This window comes from Sorex araneus, chromosome 2 (genome assembly GCF_027595985.1).
Source record: "Sorex araneus isolate mSorAra2 chromosome 2, mSorAra2.pri, whole genome shotgun sequence".
Classification (NCBI taxonomy): domain Eukaryota; kingdom Metazoa; phylum Chordata; class Mammalia; order Eulipotyphla; family Soricidae; genus Sorex; species Sorex araneus.
In genome coordinates this window covers 204,854,652-204,873,842 of record NC_073303.1, presented here as the reverse complement: position 1 = coordinate 204,873,842, position 19,191 = coordinate 204,854,652, and the positions used below count along the sequence as shown (strand labels likewise).

Here is a 19,191-nt window from a genome sequence, read left to right as displayed (position 1 = left end):
CCCACCCACACGGCAGAGCCTGGCAAGCTACCTGTGGTGTATTTTATGTCAAAACCAGTAACAAGTTTCACAATGGAGATGTTACTGGTGGCTGCTTGAGCAAATCGATGAACAACGGGACGACAGTGCTATAGTACAGTGCTACAGCTGAAATTTGGAAGGAATGTACTATACCCAGCATGGTAAGGGATTTTTGGGTAAACAAGCACAGACTTCAGTGATAAGTGGTTTGAATTTATCATCATTTACATATTTTAAATTACTAATATTTAAAAGCTTCCTTCTTTGAGCTAATAGTAAAAAGTAGATCTTACTGGTCTAATTTATAAAATATTTTGTAGCACTGTAGTCCCATTGTTCATCAATTTGCTCAAGCGGGCACCAGTAACATCTCCATTGTGAGACTTGTTACTGTTTTTGGCATATCAAATACGCCACGGGTAGCTTGCCAGGCTCTGCCGTGTAGGCAGGATACTCTCGGTAGCTTGCTGGGCTCTCCGAGAGGGACTGAGAAATTGAACCCAGGTCAGCTGTGTGCAAGGTAAATGCCCTACCCACTGTGCTATCACTCCAGTCCATTTTGTATAAACACCTTATTAAAACTCCCTGCCATAATTTTCTCCCTGACTTAAATGTAATCACATACTTGAATATGAAAGTCTGGGGAGGGCAGACTGCGTGGATACATGTGAGAGTGATGTTTTGCCTGAAATTTCCTGATACTTGTTACTGCATACTTTGAAAACTCAAAATCCATGACAGGAATTAACAATGGAAAATTATTTAAGATCCACTAACCAGAACAAGGCAAACAGGTGTCTGCCTTGCAAATGTGACTCCTATTCCCAGCACCATCTCAGTAGCCCATGTCTGCACAGGCCTGCTGGCGAGGGCCCTGGTGCAGACTGCATAGCAACCTTGCTTTGAACTGCCTGCCCAGTTAGCCCCAATTCGCTGGGAAGCGGCCCCCCTCCAAACCTCCAAATAAAATGACAAAATCATAGGTGCTTATTTTCCCTCAGTGTTCTAAATTGAGCTGAAAACTATGGAGAGTATAGAGAGGAAAACCATAAAAATTAACAAACAGGGTCAGATTGCGTACAGAGGTGGTTGCCGTGCATGAAGTTGATCTCAGTTCAATATTCAGCACGACATATGATTCCTTGAGCACTGTCAACAGTGACCCCTGAGCACAGAGCCAGGAGTAAGCCTTGAGTACACAGTCAAGTGTGGTCCAACCCCTCCCCCACTCCCGCTGAAAACAACAAACATTAAAAGTGGGTTTCTTTTATTCTGTGTAATGTGCTTTACTTTTACAGAGGAATTTCAAACAAATTATTATAAACTTACAGTAAAAGTCTCTTTCTGAAAACACACACACTACAATCAAGTCAGAATTACAGCAGAATTAAGAAATGTCAGCACATACAATCTTCCACCACTAATGGTTGGAAATCTGGCTCACTAACAGGAAGATGAAATGCTGATAAGCAGAGGCAATGCTTGGTGAAAGCTCTGTCTTTTGACAACCTTTACTCCTGTTTTCCTACACCACCATTCTCTTCATTGAGCTTGAATATAGGAATCTGCTGGCCATCCTTGAGCTGTAAGAAGACCTCCTGAAGGTGCCACCTGATAGAATCAAAAGGATATATAGTCTAATTAATGAAATGCTGGGGAAAAGACATGGGGGAAAAAGTTATTTGGAAAAAGTCTTAACATTTTTAAAACACAATTTAGGTTAGTGTTATGATCACATAACGCTTGAAGATTTTATTATGGGATCTCATTAGTTAACCAGTATCATTATCAAAGCAAAATTAATACTCAGTGAAGGAAAGAGAAGACTCTGATTCCCCATTTCTTAACTTACAGAGTTCCTGCCCTTCAATTCTGGGCAGGACTCCAGTCAGCAAATCCACTAATCTCAGAGTCAGAGGTCAATGACCCCCAGGGGAGATGGAGGTAGGGGCTGCCTGGCTCCTTCTGTTCTTGAAATTAAAACACATTCTGGCAAAATAGCATAAATCTCTGAGAGTATTCTTGTGGTAGAAGTGTGTGACTATAGCTATTGGTGATCAAACAAGAAGTCAATTTATGGAGTGGACTGCTTATGTAAAGAATGTGATGAATGATTCCATAAGTAGAAGTCATGCTTTTACTCATTTCTAGGATGGAAGAGACCATGTTAGAGAATGTAACATAGCCTCTAATTATGACAGATCCAAATCACTATAAACTTTATTTCTGGATGAACTTTATTAAGACACCGCAACTTACAAAGTTATTCACAGTGGTTTTAGACATACAGTGTTCAAGCAGTTTTAGATATACCAGTGTCAACTTTCCTTCACCAGTATGTCTCAGATTCCAGCCCATACTTCCCCTGCCCCAACTATAACTTTTTTAATTCAGAAGCATAGAGAGAGGACATGCACTGGATAAAAAGAGGAAATGCACTGGATAAAATGTTTGGATAGGAATCAAAGCACTGGGTTGCAGCTCAGGCCATAAAACTTTAGCTTCAAGTTTTGAAAACTGTAATTACTCTCATTTATAGAATTACAAATGAAAATGGAAATCAGAGCTGTTTCCATCTGAAGGTTCTCATTTCCCCCATTTCCCCACAATACCTCTGAAAGGGGGCATCTCTGGTTGAAGAAACATAGACATGGCCCTCTGTCTTGGATCCAGAGACAGGAATCTTCAACTATAGAATAAAACAAGATGTCTAGTAGAGATGCTTACCTCTCAAGAGACAACAAAATGATGCTTTCTAGTGATGACCTTATAAAATTCAGTGATTATCCACAGAATCTGGTTTTCTTTTTTTCTTTCTTTCTTTTTTTTTTTTTTTTTGGCTTTTTGGGTCACACCTGGCGATGCACAGGGGTTACTCCTGGCTCTGCACTCAGGAATTACCCCTGGCAGTGCTCAGGGTACCATATGGGATGCTGGGAATAGAACCCGGGTCGGCCGCATGCAAGGCAAACGCCCTCCCCACTGTGCTATCGCTCCAGCCCCCAGAATCTGGTTTTCTAACTCAAGGATAGCTAAAGAATTCACCTGATTTTCGATATCTAGCAAGGAGATCGCATGTGCTCAACTCAATGCTCTAAATATTTACACGTATGATTCAAAAGCTAACTATTAAAAATAAACAAACTGGGGCTGGAGTGATAGTACAGTGGATAGGGTGTTTGCCTTGCACACGGCTGACCTGGGTTTGATTCCCAGTGTCCCATATGGTCCCCCAAGCCTCGCCAGGCATAATTCCTGAATGCATGGGCCAGGAGTAACCCCTGTACATCACCGGGTGTGACCCCAAAAGAAAAATAAATAAACAAACTATATGTGCAACAACATGTCTGAATATAAAAAAAAATAAGCCTTGTTAAAGCATTTAATGCTTGACTTCATATTCTATATTCCAGAACTACATGACTAAACCAAATAGGGAAAATTTCCACACAACGATTGCTTCTATTAGGACAGGAGAATGTGAGAGGGGAGAAACTGAAAAAAACCCAAAAGGCTCTTGGGTGATAGAAACAATTTTTATTAAGGCAGAGAGGAGTCTGAGTTGCAAAGGTGCAAGCATTTGTTAGAATTTCTCAAATAGCAATCTTAAATGTGTGCCTCTCATAGGGTATAAATTTTTACCTCAAAAAAAAAAAAAAGAACAAAAGCAACTGCTGTTGGAGAGGATGTGGGGAGAAAAGGACCCTTCTACACTTCTGGTGGGAATGCCGACTGGTTCAGCCCTTTTGGAAAACAATATGGACGCTTCTCAAAAAATTAGAAATTGAGCTCCCATTTGACCCAGCAATACCACTGCTGGGAATATATCCAGAGAAGCAAAAAAGTATAGTCGTAGCACTGTTTACAATAGCCAGAATCTGGAAAAAACCCGAGTGCCCTAGAACAGGTGACTGGTTAAAGAAACTTTGGTACATCTATACAATGGAATACTATGCAGCTGTTAGAAAAAAAATGAAGTCATGAACTTTGCATATAAGTAGATCAACATGGAAAGTATCATGATAAGTGAAATGAGTCAGAAAGAGAGAGACAGACATAGAAAGATTGCACTCATCTGTGGAATACAAAATAACAGAGTAGGAGATTAACACCCAAGAATAGTAGAAATAAGTACCAGGAGGTTGACTCCATGGCTTGGAAGCTGGCCTCACATTCTGGAGAAAAGGCAGCTCAGATAGAGAAGGGAACACCAAGTAAAATGTGGTTGGAGGCCACACGGGGGAAGGGTGATGTGTGCTGAAAGTAGACTAGAGACTGAACACAATGGCCACTCAACACCCCTATTGCAAAACAACACCCAATTGGAGAGAGAGAACAAAAGGGAATACCCTGCCACAGAGGCAGGGTGGGGTGAGGGGAGATGGGATTGGGGGGTGGGAGGGTTTATGGTGGATTTATTGGTGGTGGAGAATGGGCACTGGTGAAGGGATGGGTTCTCGAACATTGTATGAGGGAAACACGAGCACGAAAATGCATAAATCTGTAACTGTACCCTCACAATGATTCACCAATTAAAAAATAAATTAATTTAAAAAAATAGATCCACGTATGATATAAGCACAATGTGTTTAAACAGTAAACAAGATAGATTATTCAATATATAACAATTTGGAGAAAATTACTACTTTATTATAGCAAGTAGAAAAAAAGTCCTTAAATATAAAAAAAAAACCCAATAAATTCTAGTTAATGATATAATTCTTTTTACACGTTTAAAGGTGAAGTTCTTAAATATTTGAAAATAATAAGGTGCGTTCATGAACCAAATGAATGTATATGAAGAAAGCAAACTGAGGATAATGTTCTTAACAGAATCAGAGTAGCACATCTCTTAATGCTCCAAGAAAAATTTATCTTTATGTATGTTTGAAATATTCAAAAACATAGAAACAATAAAAAGAAAAAACTGAACTAAAAGCCCATAACTACATCAGAAAACTGGTATATTCCTTGACTTGAGTGTTACAGGGGCACATTTGGGAAGGATGAGGTGTTTCTGATTAGGTCTTTGTTACCGGTATGGTGGATGGTGCGCTGAGGTTGTGCCCTGAGCCTAGAAAATCAGCTTGAGAGCCTCCAAGCCAGTTGGCAGATGTTTGCTAATGCTCCCGTTTAGAATACTGGATGTAATATTCTTCGGTTCTCAATGAAAAATCAAGACCTCTTCATAAGGTTTTCCTTATGAAGAGGAAAACCTTGGCAACAGGAAAGCCCATCTCCAGGCACTTCCCAGGGAGCACTCTTGTGGCCACGGTGATAGAGCAAAGGTTGGGGGCTAACTTCCCTATCCTGTTTAATGGCACCAGCACTTTTCACTGACACATGCTGGGTATCACCAGCAACACCTCTGACAAAGGTCTCTGCCCTGACAAGAGCTGCTACCTAGTCTATTGGAGGCCGAAATACCAGTCAGCTGATTCCACAAGCCCTTTGATATCCATCTCTCACTTCTCCATGCCACAGCGACAGGTCAGAGTCCCAGTGCACACCTACGGGGCCACAACTGCCTTCCTCTATCCCTATTGTTTAGTTCATTATTTTACATTTTTTTTAAGTCAAATTTTTTGTTTTTGTGTCATACACAAAAATATACACAGTGCTGCTGAGGGATCATTCCTGCCTTTGCGCTCAGGGATCACTCCTAGCAGGACTTGCCCCCAAATCAGGATAATCCAGGGAGGTCATGTGCAAGGCAAACACCCAATCTGCTGTACTCCAGCCCCCAAACCAGATTTTTTTTTTTTAAATGTAACACTTTCACTGAACGCACACACACCTCACAGCAGCATCCCCCACGGTTTATTTTGTGGACTCACAAGTCAGAAAAACAAAAAAAGTTAAAGCTATTCTTATTAACAATACTAATAAACATAAAAGTAATCAAAAATTAACTAGGACAGATCATCACTTTCCAGGACAGTGCTGGAAAGTTCAGTGCCCCCATCCCACCTTTAAGACCCTCCTCTGCAGTCTGCACTTGCGTGAGGTCACAGTGGCACCAGCACTGCTATGTGCTTTCTGTCACACTGCATCTGATGTTCCTTTTCTTTACCTTTCTGCCTAGTGTGCTAACCATTCCCTGCAAGGCCTCTATGAGAACATTTGCTTCACCCTCTCCTGTTTGGAGTTTTAAACAACTCCCTAACAGCCTTCAGTGTTTCCTGCATTTCTCACAAAGCTTATTCTCACGTAACATGGCATGTACTTAAACATTTGTGTGTGTGTATGTGAAATACCTGGTGGTACTCAGGGAATACTGGCTCTATGCTTAGGTGTTGAGCCTGGCCAGTGCTCAGGGACATGTGCTTAGCCTTTTGAACTATTTCTCTGATACCACATCCACCAAATAATTGTTAAACAAAAGAACAAATGCACTTTAATTCAAGTGTTTTATTATCTGAACTATAAAAAGAGATATAGCTTGGAAAAATCAATTAGCATTCCATGAAAGCAATGTAAATACATTTTAAAACTGAAGTTGAAAGAGTTGGTTCCATTTTAATGAGCTGTTGATTGCCTATAGATGTATTTTTCAAGCAGAAGTGGGAACAAAGGATGATTGGTCATTTTTCTACAACCATCAGTTCAAGATGGGGACCTGAGCACAAATACCATATTCCCTGCCACATCAATTATCCTCAAAGGAATAAAAGTACATAAAATTTTTTACTTAGGGGCTGGAGCGACAGCACAGCAGGTAGGGCATTTGCTTTGCATGAGGCCAACCAGGTTCGATTCCCAGCTTCCCATATGGTCCCCTGAGCACCTCCAGGAGTAATTCCTGAGTGCAGAGCCAGGAGTAACCCTTGTACATTGCCAGGTGTGACCCCCCCCCAAAAAAAAATTACTTAGTGCATTTCCCATAATAAATATTATTCCAGAGTCCTTCAACATGCTACGTGGGTGGTAGCCTCTTTCACAGAGGTACCTAGCCTGAAGTTCAAAAGAAAGCACCTTACCTGGGCATTTGTAATGTCCACAAAGTTGTACTTGTCGATGAGCTGGAGGTAGTGTACGTTTAGAGGAGTGCCCAGTGCTTCCAGTGCCCCAGGGTTGTTATTTAGCTGTTCCAATGCCAATCGGTAATAGGAAGCCCTGGAAAAAGATTCTAAGTACAATAGTTGTCACATTATCTTTTCGTTATTGAACCTGGTTAGGCAGGAACTCTGTAAAAAGTTAAATGATGCACAATTCATGAATAGCATGCAAACAAACATGAAATTTATGGGTGAAAAAATAATTAGAAACCATCTAAATCACATTTTAGGGACTCTCTAACATCAAAATATAGAAGGACAGTATCTGTGGAATGTGGTGATCCACAGATGTGGTGATTCACAAGCTAGATACTTGAATTTCTGGGCTTCAATTTCTTTAATTCTCATTTTCTCACCTCATTCACTGCCTTATTTCTTCATTTTAGGTGTCTGATTAACTCCTCTTTAACTTCCCTTTTGATCCTAAAGAGCTTAATGATTCTGTAAATTGCTCAAAAACAGAGCACGGGCTCTTGACTTCTAGCTAATTTTCCTTCAACCAAGATGAAGACCTTGATAAATCAGCATAAAACAGACCATATCATTGACAAAACCCTTGAGTGGAGAAATAGGAGTTGAAAATGTTCATGTGAAAAGTTTACAAATTTGGGTGAGAGACAGCATAGTAGGTAGGGCTCTTGTCTTGCATGCCCAGAACCAATTAAAACAAAGGTGTACACAAAAGGTACAAAAAAATCCAGGTGTACCCTCAAAATCAAACCAAACAAAAAGCTTACAGATTTCATGATCACAATCACGAAATCCCGTTAATCGTCAATTTCTTGGGCAGGCTCAGTAACCTCTCCATTCGTCCTTTCCCTGAGATCTTAGAAGTCTGTCTCGACTTGGCTGGCCTCCCAATGATGTCACACTTGAGGCTCTTTCAGGGTCAGGGGAATGAGATCCAGCTTGTTACTGGCTTTAGCATATGAATACACCATGGGAAGCTTGCAAGGCTGTCCCATATGGGCAGGAAACTCTCAGAAGCTTGCCAGTTTCTCCCAAGGGGAGAGGTACACTACAAGAACCGGAACCTAGCTACAGCCATGCTCGAGGCCCCTCTCCACACTTTCGGACAGGTCTCACGCATGAAGGTACCAGCAGAGGAACCCAGGTGTGTGTAATCCCATCAACGACCACATGCAGAGACTTAAAAGCAAGCTCCCAGAAGAGAGTGATGCAGAGAGTCTCTTGCCCGCACACCTGGCAGTCTTCCCCGGACCCCCTGGAGGGGATGGGCTCCAGTTTACAGATTTAAGCCACCATTAATCCAATCATATACTGATAATGTTTATAAACTGTTCTCCTTCGTGCAAAATTCTACTTCAGAGTGGGGAGAAAGGGCAGCAAAGTTTAAAAAGAGAACTACCAGAACAACCACCAACTGGGAGCTCTTTGGCACTATTGTGGCAATATGGGAAGATGCTGTCATTGACAACATTGATGAAGAATACGATGGACTGGTTCAGCACCTCCACGATTGTGCGAGGAACATCGAGAAAGCCAAAAAAAGACGCCTGTCTTCAACAACTCTTGAGCTCATTTGCCAACATGGTTTGGCACGAGCCTCAGGCAACCACAAGCAAATGTCCGAGCTCATAAAGCTGTGCAAAGAAGCACTACAGGAAGACATCAAAGAGAGAAGAGCAGCAGCACTGGCCAATGTGGCAGAAACCAGGAAAAGTATTCACAACGCCCGCCTGTTCTTCATCAACTATAAGACCAAGATGACTGCCCTCCGACATCCTGATGGATCTATCACATCTTCCAAAAAGGCAATGGAGAGGATTATTCACAACTTGTACTCGGATCTCTTTGACAGCCATGTCCACCTGCCCACATAACAAATTCCACAGGATGGATATGTCGTTCCCAATGTCCTCCCTTTCGAAATCCAACACGCCATTTCATCGGTAAAAATGCGTGCAGCAGCACCCAGTCACAGAAGGTCAGACCCAAACACCTAAGAATCTGCCGCCAGTACTCATCAACACACTGGCTCGGCTCTTCACATGCTACCTGCCTGAAAGCAAGGTTCCATCCCAATGGAAAACTAGCAGGACCATCCTATTGTACAAGAAGGGAGACATCCACAACATCAGCAATTATAGCTCAATCTGCCTATTGTCTGTCATCTACAAGTTATTCACTTGAGTCATCCTGAATATGATTGGCAGAACACTAGACGATGGACAACCATGCGAGCAAGCCAGGTTCCAAAAAGGATTCAGCACGATCAACCATTTCTACACGGTGACCAAGCTCATTGAGGTTTTTCAAGAGTTCAAGATGCCGCTCTGTCTAACGTTCATCGATTTAAAGAAGGCCTTTGATTCTGTTGAAACTGAAGCAGTCATCAAAGCCCTAGCCAAACAGGGTGCTCAAACTCAGTACATCAGGATCCTCTGTGAGCTGTCACGACCAGGATCTCACCATCAAGAAAGTGATCATCGACATAAAGAAAGGACGACACCATTTCACCGAAACTCTTCAGTGCCACCCTTGAGAACATGTGACGTCTGGAATGGGAGTGAAGATAGACAGTCAGCAACTACACCACTTCTGCTTCACTGATGACATTGTTCTAATAACACCAAACATTAGCCAAGCGGCACGAATGCTGGCCGACTTTGACCGTGAGTGTGGAAAGGTTGAACTACAGCTGAATCTCATGAAGACAATGTTCATGAGAAATGGACTAGTCCCTGACGTTCAATTTGCTCTCAATGGAACAAACATCTCTGAATGTAGCCGTTATGTGTACCTAGGTCGAGAACTCAACATGATGAATGACCTGGCACCTGAGCTGCGCAGGAGGAAGAGAGCAGTGTGGAACGCCTTCAAGGGCATTGAAGAAGTTGTTAAGACGGCGAAGAACCTCCAGCTTCGGGCACATCTATTCAACTCCACCATTCTTCCTGCATTAACATATGCCTCAGAGATCTGGGCCCTATGAGAAAAGGGTAAGAACGCTATTCGGATCTCCCACAGAGGAATCGAAAGAGCCATGCTTGGAATATCATGTTCCACTCAAGTGACAGAAGGAATCCAGAGTTCCGACCTCCATTGATGACTGAGAATCAGGGACGCTATCTTGTTTGCCAAGGCATTGAAAATCAGATGGACCAGACACATAATGCGATTTAGAGGACCGCTGGACTAGAGCTGTTACCGACTGGATTCCATGGGACGTCTAAAGAATGTGTGGCCGCCCACCTACGAGATGGTCAGACTTCTGTGCCAAGACTCTGAATGAACAATTTGAGGCTCTTCGTGTTCCTGGAGCGAGCAGACGCCACTGGGCTACACTAGCACGTGATGGGGATGAATGGAGACATTACTGGTGCCTGCTTGAGCAAATCGATGAGCAATGGGATGACAAGTGATACAAGTGATAAAATGTTCTGTGTCCCAAATATACTTCTTTGCCCATAGACTAGTAGGAATTCCAGGAAGTACCTCATAAAGGTACATAGCAAAGCAAGCTGCTCTAAGGAGAATGCAAAGACAAGTTTCCCAAGTTAGTTTTGGTTTGTCAACAAGAAAGAACTTCTGAAAAGCCCTCCTTTCCTGTTTCCTAGGAGTGAGGTTTCATGAAGTGCTACCAAGTGTAAACAAGGTGACACTCATGGCAGGGAAATCAAAACAGTTTGTCTTCATTGAGTAACATCCATGGTAAGCAACTACACATCCCTTACAATTCTTAATAACTCAAACAATCTCAGTAATACTTCCCAGAGAAAAGGTCACTACGCTGGGAAGTGAAGGCCTCCTTCTCCAGGCTACACAGCAAACCAAGACCTGGGATCAACCCCAGGAAGTCTGCCTCACAGCTTGGCTCTCACCCACCCATATGGAGACCCATACTACTAAATCAAGCCTCTGCAGGAGGAAAAGGTGTCAAATTCCTGTCATATAAAGTGCACATACTCAGACTGAGCCCCTACCAAAATAAAGGAGGGGAAAGACTGAGAAGGCTGAACTTTTCCAGTCTAAATGTCCCTGGGGATGCTTATCTTGGACCACCTTCAGATTCAAGAACTTCTAAGCCATCTCTTGAGAATATGAAAATACATTACATGCATTCTACTTGGTTGTATACTGGTAATATTCACATCCCTGGCATTGAAAAAAAAAAAGACAGAATTGAGGAAAGGAGCTAAGCTAGGCAGGTTTAAAGGAACTTCAGAGGGAGGGAGGGAAGAAAGAAGTGAAGGAGAAAGGAAGGAAAGAAGAACTCAAATTGCTGCTGCTGCAGCAGTTGAAGTGATTGAAAAGAACTGTAAGTCCACAATAACTGTCTGTCATTAGAAATTCAGATTTCCGCAGTGGGACTACAAGTGTCTACCAAGGTGTTACCATCCTGGACCATGCTTGTATTTTCTGCTCTCTCCACCTCCTCCATAAACTAACAGTACAAAAGGGACAGGGTAATTGGCGAACAACAGTGAGAAATGGCTAGTCTTCCCTACCTGTGAACCATCTAGTATCTTATTCCTCAGAAATCCTGACCTATCTCCAGTATGTACTAGGAGAACTCATCTTCCTTTATAGCAAGGCTTCTTAAGCAAATAAAACCTGTTCCTTCTTCATTTTGCATTTGTGGCTCTTGAAACATTGGCATCATAAGAAAAAGAGGAAGGAATAGTCAAAGAAATTGTTTACTAGCTTTGAAAAATAGCCCTTTCCTCCTTTCCCTAACTGTCCTGAAAGCATCTGAAGTAATTCCTCTGATGTAGGAGAGCAAACAGGAAGCTGTATTACAAGTGTTTCTTTGGATACTTACTTTGTATGAGGTAATACATGACGGTACAGGTCCCAGTGGACACCACACTGGTGAAAAGGATCAGTTTTCCTAGGCGTATGGACATCATCCTGCTTCCTAGAGACACAAGACAGCACCTCTCCCCCCCTAAAAAAGATGCAAATTTATCGTTAGACTCAAATTTGTGCCGAAGACTTTGCCTTAATGATACCTCACCAAAAAAAAAAAAAAAAAAAAAGGTTAAGAGGAAATCGGCAAGAAGGTGAGGTCACTTGATTTGCTTCCTTTTAGAATGCCAAGGCTGGTTCTATAGTCTACTACTTCTAAAACATTTCCCACTCATAACCCGTCTTAGCTGACAAATTTTTACAAATTCATTTAAAAAAAAATTTCATCACCCTCATGTTCAGTAATTCAATCCTAAGAAGCTAGGCTGTAGGTGGCCAGGGCTTCCTTACCTGTAGCTAACCCAAGTTCGATTCCTGGCATTGTTCAGAACCAAGAGAAAGTCTGAGCACCACAGGGTGTGGTTCAAAAACCAAACAAAAGCGAAGCTATGCTGTAGGTAAAGCAAATGTGCCCTTCCTAGGGTAGCCCAATTCAGAATATAGGATACAGAGATAACTGATGGCAGAAAACAGGAAGCATTTAGATCTGTTGTTCCAGACAGAACACAGCCTATGTGCCACATCCTGCAAAACCAAGAAGCATAAACCATTATGTTCTGGCCTAGCAGTACCCTGGAAATCTAGTCATTTGTGGCAATAGCTGGTCTTAAGCTTATGAGTACATGAGGCAATCACCAACTTTTCTTTATATTTTGAAAACCATCCCATCTCCTTCCCTCTCGGAGAGCCTGGCAAGCTACCTGTGGCGAATTCGATATGCCAAAAACGTAACTAGTCTCACAATGGAGATGTTACTGGTGCTTGCTTGAGCAAATTGATGAACAACAGACAGTGCTACAGTCCCACCTCCTAGATGTGGAAATCCTGAGCATAACCTCTAGGCTGAAGAGCTAACTGAAAGAGCTAACTCAACAAATTCAGTGCACCACACTTACCTTGTCCTTTATTCCCATCTCTTTAAAGTCCAGTGGTGCACCTTGAGGGAATGAATTATTCCCCTTTCTGTTGGTAATTAAACCAAAACTCAAGCCAGATCTGGGCCTTTCTGGAAAGTCTTAAGGCTTTCAGGTCCAGAAAAGTCACAGTATTCAGGGCCAGTATTTAGGGCCAGAAAAGTAACTCAACAAGCTAAGCAAACATTACACTCAATGGGGAAAAATTAAAATTAATTCCCTTTAAGATCAAGCAGAAGACACAACACTCACCAATTCTAGTCAAGATAGTACTGGAAGTACCTGACATAACAATTAGGCAAGAAAAAGATATCAATGGCATTCAGATAGCAAAGGAAGAAGTGAAGCTCTCACTATTTGCTGATGACATGATGCTGCTATACTTCAGAAAGTCCTAAAGACTACAAAAAAGTTTCTAGAAACAACAGATTTGTATAGTAAACTGGCAGGCTACAGAATTAATATGCAAAGTCCATGGCTTTTCTATATAAAAAAATAATAGAAGAAATAGAAGAAATAGATTTTTTAAAAAAATCTCACTCACAATTGTGCCTCAGAAAATTGAGTATTCCAGAATCAGCTTATCTAAAGAGGTGAAAGACCTATAAAAAAAATTACAAGATATTACTTCATAAATAAAATGAAAAACATTACTTCAGAAATGAAATGGAAACATACCCCCTGTTCATGGATTGGGAGGATTAATATCTTTAAAATGGCAATACTCCCTATATCATTTAGCAGATTCAATGCAGTCCCTAAGAGGATACCCATGTCATTTTATAAAGAAATAGACCAACCAGCTCTGAAATTTGTATGTAACAATACCTGCCACGTCTCCCAAACAGCTAAAACAGTCCTTGAGAAAAAGAAAATGGGAAGCACCACTTTCCCCAGTTTCAAAATGTAATAGTTTGAATGGTAGTAATTAAAGCAGCATGGTACTGGAATAATGACAGACCCTCAGATCAATACAACAAACATACATCCTGACAACTCCCCAGGTATATTATCAGTTAATCTTCAATAAAAGAGCAAAAAATATGAAGTGGAACAAGGAAAGCTATGCCAACAAGAGGTGCTGGGAAAACTGGTCAGCTACATGCTGGGCAGAGGGAGGAAAACTGAGGACACTGGTGGTAGGAAATGTGCATTGGTAAACAAATGAGTGCTGGAACATTACATGACTAAAAATCATAAACAGTTTTGTAACTATATATCTCACAGTGGTTCAATTTATAAAAAAACAATGGAACTGTTTAAGTTGTTAACTATCAATGTGTGCTAACAACTTCATTCTACTACAAAGGTAAACCAACAAATGTGAAAAATTATCACTAAAAATTTATGAACTATTCATATTGAAACAAAAACATAAAAGTTGTAATAGAGATTTGGTATGTGGTATGTGATATTAGTTAAACTGTTAGTGTTAGACCAGGGATATACTAGGAAAACATAACCTCAGGTAGTTTAGGTCTATTCGTTACTCCCATCAGTCTCCCATTCCTGGGTGTTTGTAACTTTTTTCTTTGTGTTCTGTTGACTTGTAAACATTGGTTTTCTCTTCTCCTTGAGTCCTTTGCATAATTTATTCAGAGCCATGTCCTTTTGTATGGGCACAGGAAGACTGTAGCAAATGCTATGCTTGGGAGTCATTTGACTCTACATGATATTTTCCTCCTGGGCATCTGTTCTCTCAACCTAAGCCTCAGCTGCCCTTACTTCCTAGCACTCCTCAAAGAGGGACAGGAAGAACCCAGGGCAAGCGGTGAGTTATGTGCTACCCTGGCATCGAGATGAGCCTGGCCAAAGTGCCTAATGCTTAACTATAAGTTAAGAGCTTGGTCATGGACAAATGCTGTCACAATCCAAAAAGTAATGACTAGATTTGGACCCTGCTAGGGTTAGGAATGATTAATCTGGCCTGAGCGCTTCTAGTCTTGAGTCTGTGGCAAGATGTTGCCAAGAGAGCTGCCTTACAAGCTTCAGTGTATCTCTTACTGTGTCCATACAAAAATAACTAGTATTAAGATGCTGATGGAGTTCTTGGACTGAGGAAAAGAGAAAAAAACCTTAAGAGGTATTTTGCCTGCAGGCGGTCAGGAAGGGCTTTGGAATACCTATAGGTGGGTTTTCCTGTGAGCCAGGTGGGCCCTCAGGAAGGGCTTTCTTATATTGATTTTGCTACCAGACTGGGTGTGGCCTAGAGGGCATGGTGGAGAGAGACAAGTAGGGGAAGAGACTAGAGAAAAGCAGAATCCAGAGAGAGAGAGAGAGGAGAGAGAGACAGAGAGACAGAGAGAGAGACAGAGAGACAGAGACAGAGACAGAGAGAGAGAGAGACAGAGAGAGACAGAGAGAGAGAGGAGAATGCAGAGAGGAGAATGGGGAATCCATTCAGAACCCAGAGAGAGGAGAGAGGAGAATCCAGAGAGTGGGGATGGAGGAATGAGGAGCTAGGATGGATGAGGGCGAGAGATGATGAGAGAGACGAAAGACTGAATAAACGGTAACTAATCAGCAACCAGCTTGGTCCTCGTTCCAATGCCATCGACCTCCCCAGGGTGGGGGAAGCAGTGTGAGGCTATGGAACTCTGCTGCCATATGCCCCCGCTTTTTGTGATTACACAGATATAGTTCAGTGGAAGAGAACTTGCTTTGCATATGTAAGGCTCTGGGTTTGAGCCATCTGAAAACATATAAAAGGTATTAAAGGAAACTTTTACCCACAGATGGCTTTGCTAGGAATATTATAAGAGTGAGGTAGGTTTTGTAATATTTCTAACAGATTCAACAGTTAATTTTAATTTCTAATAGTAACACTTTTTTTTTAAAGACAGAGCAATTATATTCCAGATAATCAGTATCATATTCTTTAAACCACTAATCGGCAGTGTTGTGCCATAGCAAAATAGTTTAGTTCTTCCGTGTAAGTTTTTTTTTAAAGAAAATGAAAAAGAATTTGAGTTTATTAATGCTTTTTATATCATTCACACTTGGATAAAAACATAAGTAAAGAGTAAAACAGAATGCAACCTTAATGCTTCCAACAATAAGAAGCACAAAAAGATACTCACTTTTTAGTTGATTACTTGGGATGAGAAAACTAAGGAGATAGTAAAGAGTTTTCTTTTAGGTTGTTCTTTTTTTTTGTCTTAAAAAAAACTTTATTTTAATGAATCACCATGAGATACTGTTACAGACTTACAAACTTTCATGATTATGTTTCAGTCATACACTGTTCAGGTACCCATTCCCATCCATCCATCAGTGCCCATTCTCTACCACCAATGTTCCCAGTATCCCTCCTGCCAACCCCACCCTTTCCCAGCCCCTGCCTCTGTGGCAGGCACATTCCCCCTTATTCTCTTCTTTCCGGGATAGCAGAGTTTTGAGGTGAGGTGTATCCTAACAAGTTTCTGTGTTATCATGTATTTATTTAAGTGTATGAACTGCAGGCCAAAAGACAGAAGAATGTTTTTCACTAACTTTTTAGTCTAGAAAAGGAGGATAAAAGACAGTACTACGTTTCTAGAAAGAAACCATGAAAAATCTAAACATGGGACTTAGCAGTGCTGGTTGTGGCCATGAGCACAACTCCTGAGACATAGCAGGGGGCAGGGACAGACCACTTGCTATGCAAACGGGGGCAAGGGCAGGAAATCTATGTAAAGGGGTGCAGGGGACAGGCCACGTGCTAAGTAAAGGGGTACAGGGGACAGGCCACCTGCTATGCAAAGGGGGGCAGGGCGCAGGCCACCTGCCAAGTAAAGGGGTGCTGGGGACAGGCCACCTGCTATGCAAAAGGAAGATCCTACAAGTCTTGACCGCGGCCTCCACACTGAACACTCGGGTCAGCTTCCGCACGGGGCCAGGTGTGATGAACCACTGCACCACAACGTTATTTTCTAAATAGTCTTGCACGGTGCTCCCTCCCCAGAGTGCCTAGCTTACGCCCACCAATGCCCAGTTCCAGTGCCCGGAACATGGGCCCAATCTTTGCAACCGGCTCTAGGACACGCCCGGCAGGCAGGGCGCCCCGCCCCGGAGGCGGCCCCCGCCCCGCCCCGCCCCTGGCCAGGGCCACGCGGACCACGGCGCCAACCGCGCAGCCAGGCCACGCCGCGAGTGGACCGCGCCGGCGGCCGGGGCCCGAGAAGCCCTACCTCTGCAGACCCAGCGGCACGCGAACGCCTTCGCCCAGAGCCGCGCGGAAGGGCTCGGCCGGGCCGTCCCGAACAGCGCGGCACACCTAGAGGCTCCCGCGGCACACCTGGAGCCTGGAGGCTCCCAGCGACGAGGAGAGAGAGGCCGGCGGCTAGAGCGCCCCGCGAGGAGCAGTGGAGACTTCCGTCGCCTCCTCCTCCGGGGCCTAGAGCGTCGCACCCGGCGGGACTCGGAAGCCGGTGGCTTGCGGCTCTGCGTTCCCAGAGTTAGGGTCCTGCACGGTCGGGCCGCCTCCTCCCCGCTCTGTATTTACCGCGTATGTGTGTTAGTCCCCGACACACATTCCGTTCAGCAATGCCCGTCTGCCCTGAAAGTGCAGGCCTCTCCTCTCAAAACTCTGAACCTTCAGCTAACTTCCGAATGAACGCGGCTGGCTTATGTGGGGAGAGAGGGGGTCTCTTTCCCCGACCCGCCTCGGTGGCCGGGGCCCAGATGGGGGGTCTGGGACTGACAAAGCCAGCCAGGACCGCGAGCCCTGCCAGCCACACCTGACGTCCGCCTGGGCTCTGCAGGGGCGTTGATCTCCAGCCCCAGACTTCTCTGGGAGCTGCGGACTCATGCTGGAGCCTAAGTCAGTGGGGCCCAACGGGTGGCGTTGTGAAGCCGAGAGGGGAGAGAGGGTCACTTTCTCCCAGTCCGCCTCTGCCACTCCAGGGCCAGCTGGGAAGAGAACTGATAGTCTGGAAAGTGAGTGCTAGTACCCAGGGCTTATAGGTCTTTCTAGCAGAAAGGAATTGCAGGAGTAGAGAAGCAGAAGGGTGAGAAAGTGAGAGAGAGTAAGGGCTTCTCCAAAGGTGGAGAGAGCCCCTACATACATCCCAGCATTAGATATGAAAATATAAAAGCACATAACTCGAGGGGAAATGTGGGTGACACGTGGCTCACGAGCCACATGTGCTTGACCACGTCAGCACAAGCATCATATGGGCTCTCGCAGTGTATGCATCCTTCCTTTGTTCAAGGTGGTTTTTATAAGGTTTTCCCAAGATGCCCCACGTGAGGCTTCTACCTAAATAAAAGTCCATTGCTAGGGAATTTGCCAAGGAGGTAGAGTTGGGAGTGGGTAATAGCCTTCTTTGAAGTTCCTTTGCTGGCCTTTTGTTCCTGCTGGAGCTTGGATGAGGAGTCCAGCCTTCTCTGAGTCTGTTGCTGGCAGGTGAAAGTCTTTCAGACATTAGTTCCTATGCTCACAAGGGGTTCCCTGATGGCCTTAGGGCTAGGTAGTTTGATTATATCCTAGGAATTCCACTGCGGGAAGCAGGGGAGCTTTCCTTGTCTATTTACCTACATCATATCCCTCCTATAGATTTCACTTTCTCTTTAGGGAGAAAATGGTCAGAGTTCCATTTTCTGCAGTTTCTTCATGCTGACAAAGGGCTGTAGACTGCCTACACATGGGGTGAAATCTCATGCTACTTTAGTTTTTTTTTTTTTTTTTTTTTGCTTTTTGGGTCACACCTGGCGATGCACAGGGGTTATTCCTGGCTCTGCACTCAGGAATTACCCCTGGCCGTGCTCAGGGGACCATATGGGATGCTGGGATTTGAACCCGGGTCGGCCGCTTGCAAGGCAAACGCCCTACCCGCTGTGCTATCTCTCCAGCCCCCTCATGCTACTTTAGTTTTAATGAAGCCCAGGCAATGAATTGGTTGGTTTCTGAAGTTATCAACATCTGAAATAAAAAGATCAGATCAATTAAGCTGAGGAATGTGACTTTGAAATGATTAAAAGGAGTAAAAGACCCTCTCTGATCTAGTAAGGGCAGAGTAGCTTGCTGTTTTAGAAAACACAAAAGTTAAAGCAACAAAAACTGAAGTAACAACACCATACTAATTTCTATCATCATAAAAATGAAAGGGAATAATTCCTTCATCTATGAGTTTGGTTGATAGAAAGTGACTTACTATGTCCAGTTTTTTCTAATGACATAGGAACTCCAAGTCATCTTTGGCTTTCTCAGTATGGATTGGAAAAGCTCCTGCCCACCCATTGGAGGTGTCAGTAAGAACCAACAGATATTTATATCCTAAACATAT

The 19,191-nt window shown here is 43.2% G+C and overlaps 1 protein-coding gene across 1 annotated transcript; it reads right to left on the bottom strand.

Moving 5' to 3' along the window:
- Window positions 1–126: 126 nt before the first annotated feature.
- On the bottom strand, window positions 127–17,259 carry LOC101552305 (cytochrome c oxidase assembly factor 1 homolog). The gene is made up of 6 exons (XM_004615371.3): window positions 17,095–17,259; window positions 13,470–13,527; window positions 11,866–11,991; window positions 7,002–7,150; window positions 2,634–2,710; window positions 127–1,632 (listed from the first exon to the last, which is right to left on the bottom strand). The coding sequence occupies exons 3-6, from the start codon at window positions 11,951–11,953 to the stop codon at window positions 1,533–1,535; spliced, it is 414 nt and encodes a 137-aa protein (XP_004615428.3). The 5' UTR covers window positions 11,954–11,991; window positions 13,470–13,527; window positions 17,095–17,259; the 3' UTR covers window positions 127–1,532.
- Between the last annotated feature and the right edge of the window lie 1,932 nt (window positions 17,260–19,191).